The 1,848-nt window shown below is 56.5% G+C and overlaps 1 protein-coding gene across 1 annotated transcript in view; it reads left to right on the top strand.

The window, feature by feature from the left end:
- SYT3 (synaptotagmin III) overlaps positions 1-1,848 on the top strand; it is a 33,647-nt gene that overhangs the window by 19,106 nt on the left and 12,693 nt on the right. The window contains exon 4 of the mRNA XM_011966057.1: positions 1,353-1,740. Coding sequence (XP_011821447.1) covers positions 1,353-1,740 — 388 coding nt within the window. The remainder of the gene's footprint in view (positions 1-1,352; positions 1,741-1,848) is intronic.

Raw genomic sequence — 1,848 nt, forward strand, 5'->3', positions numbered from 1 at the left:
GCATTGTGGGGACAGCCCACACCAAGGGGACAGCCAGGGCACCATGCCTTAGTCACCAAGGCATGAGAATAAGTTTGAAAAAAAGAAAACTTCAGGCTGGGCACGGTGGCTCATGCCTGTAATCCCAGCACTTTGGGAGGCCGAGGTGGCCAGATCACTTGAGGTCAGGAGTTCAACACCAGCCTGGTGAAACCCCGTCTCTACTAAAAATACAAAAAAAAACAATAGCCGGGCGTGGTGGTATGTGTCTGTAATCCCAGCTACTCAGAAGGCTGAGATAGGAGAATCTCTTGAACCCAGGAGCCAAGATTGTACACTCTACTCCAGCCTGGGTGGCAGAGCGAGACTCCATCTCAAAAAAAAAAAAAAAGAAAAGAAAAGAAAAAAGAAAACTTGAGAGATGTGGCTACGGACACCAGACCACACGGGGCTTTGAGTGCCAGGCTGAGGCTCTGGGACTTTGTCCTGAGGGCACTGAAAAGCCATGGGAGGGCTGTGAGCAGGGGAGGGGCAGAGTCAGCTCTGGGTATAGAAGGAACCCTCTGGGGCCACATGGGGTGGGCTGGAGGGAGACACTGGAGGCTGAGAGTTCAGGAGAGGACAAGGCCTGAGCTGTGACCAGGACAGTGGGGATAGAGAGGAGAGACAGCCAGGGAGATTAAGAGAAGGGCAGAAGAGGGTTCAAGGAAGGTCTGTGTTATGTGGGGCGTTGGGGGTCCATGGAGAAGCATCCTGGGTCACCAGCTTGAGGCCCAAAGGAGGTTACTGAAAGCTGATGCATTCACAGGTATAGGCTGGAGCTAGCTTTGAAATGGGGAGAATGAGACTGGGCGCGGTGGCTCACGCCTGTAATCCCAGCACTTTGGGAGGCCGAGGCAGGCGGATCATCTGAGGTCAGGAGTTTGAGACCAGCCTGACCAACATGGTGAAACCCCGTCTCTGCTAAAAATATAAAAATTAGCCAGGTATGGTGGCACACACCTGTACTCCCAGTTACTCGGGAGGCTGAGGCAGGAGAACTGCTTGAACCTGGGAGGCAGAGGTTGCAGTGAGCCGAGATCTTGCCTTTGCACTCCAGCCTGGGCGAGAAGAGCAAAACTCCGTCTCAAAAAAGAAGGAAAGAAGGAAAGAAAGAAGAAAAGGAGGGAGGGAGGGAATGCCCCCAGATACTAATGGGGAAACTGAGGCTCAGAGAGCCCAGTGGCTCCCTCAAGCTTACACAGTGAGCAAAGGAGGGCACTTGTGGCCACCTGGCTGGGTGACAGAGGGAAAGGCAGGGAGGAATCTCTCAAGTGTCTGCATGCAAAGATCAGAGTCACTGACCTCACCTTGGTCTCCCCCACCCCCTACAGGTACCCAGCCCTGCCCCGACCCCTCACCCAGCAGACTCTGACCTCCCAGCCGGACCCCAACAGTGAGGAGCGGCCACCCGCCCTGCCCTTACCCCTGCCTGGCGGCGAGGAAAAAGCCAAACTCATTGGGCAGATTAAGCCCGAGCTGTACCAGGGGACTGGCTCTGGTGGCCGGCGGGGTGGGGGGGCCCCAGGCTCCGGAGAAGCAGGCACAGGGGCACCCTGTGGCCGCATCAGCTTCGCCCTGCGGTACCTCTATGGCTCAGACCAACTGGTGGTGAGGATCCTGCAGGCCCTGGACCTCCCTGCCAAGGATTCCAACGGCTTCTCAGACCCCTACGTCAAGATCTACCTGCTGCCTGACCGCAAGAAAAAATTTCAGACCAAGGTCCGGAGCAGCAGGCTGGACACCGGGGTCCCACAGAGAGGGAGCTAGGAGTCTGGACTCCTGGGTCTGAGGGAGGATGAGCTGGGGTCTGGACTCCTGGGTCTGAGG

This window comes from Mandrillus leucophaeus, unplaced genomic scaffold (assembly GCF_000951045.1).
Source record: "Mandrillus leucophaeus isolate KB7577 unplaced genomic scaffold, Mleu.le_1.0 Scaffold74, whole genome shotgun sequence".
Taxonomy (NCBI): domain Eukaryota; kingdom Metazoa; phylum Chordata; class Mammalia; order Primates; family Cercopithecidae; genus Mandrillus; species Mandrillus leucophaeus.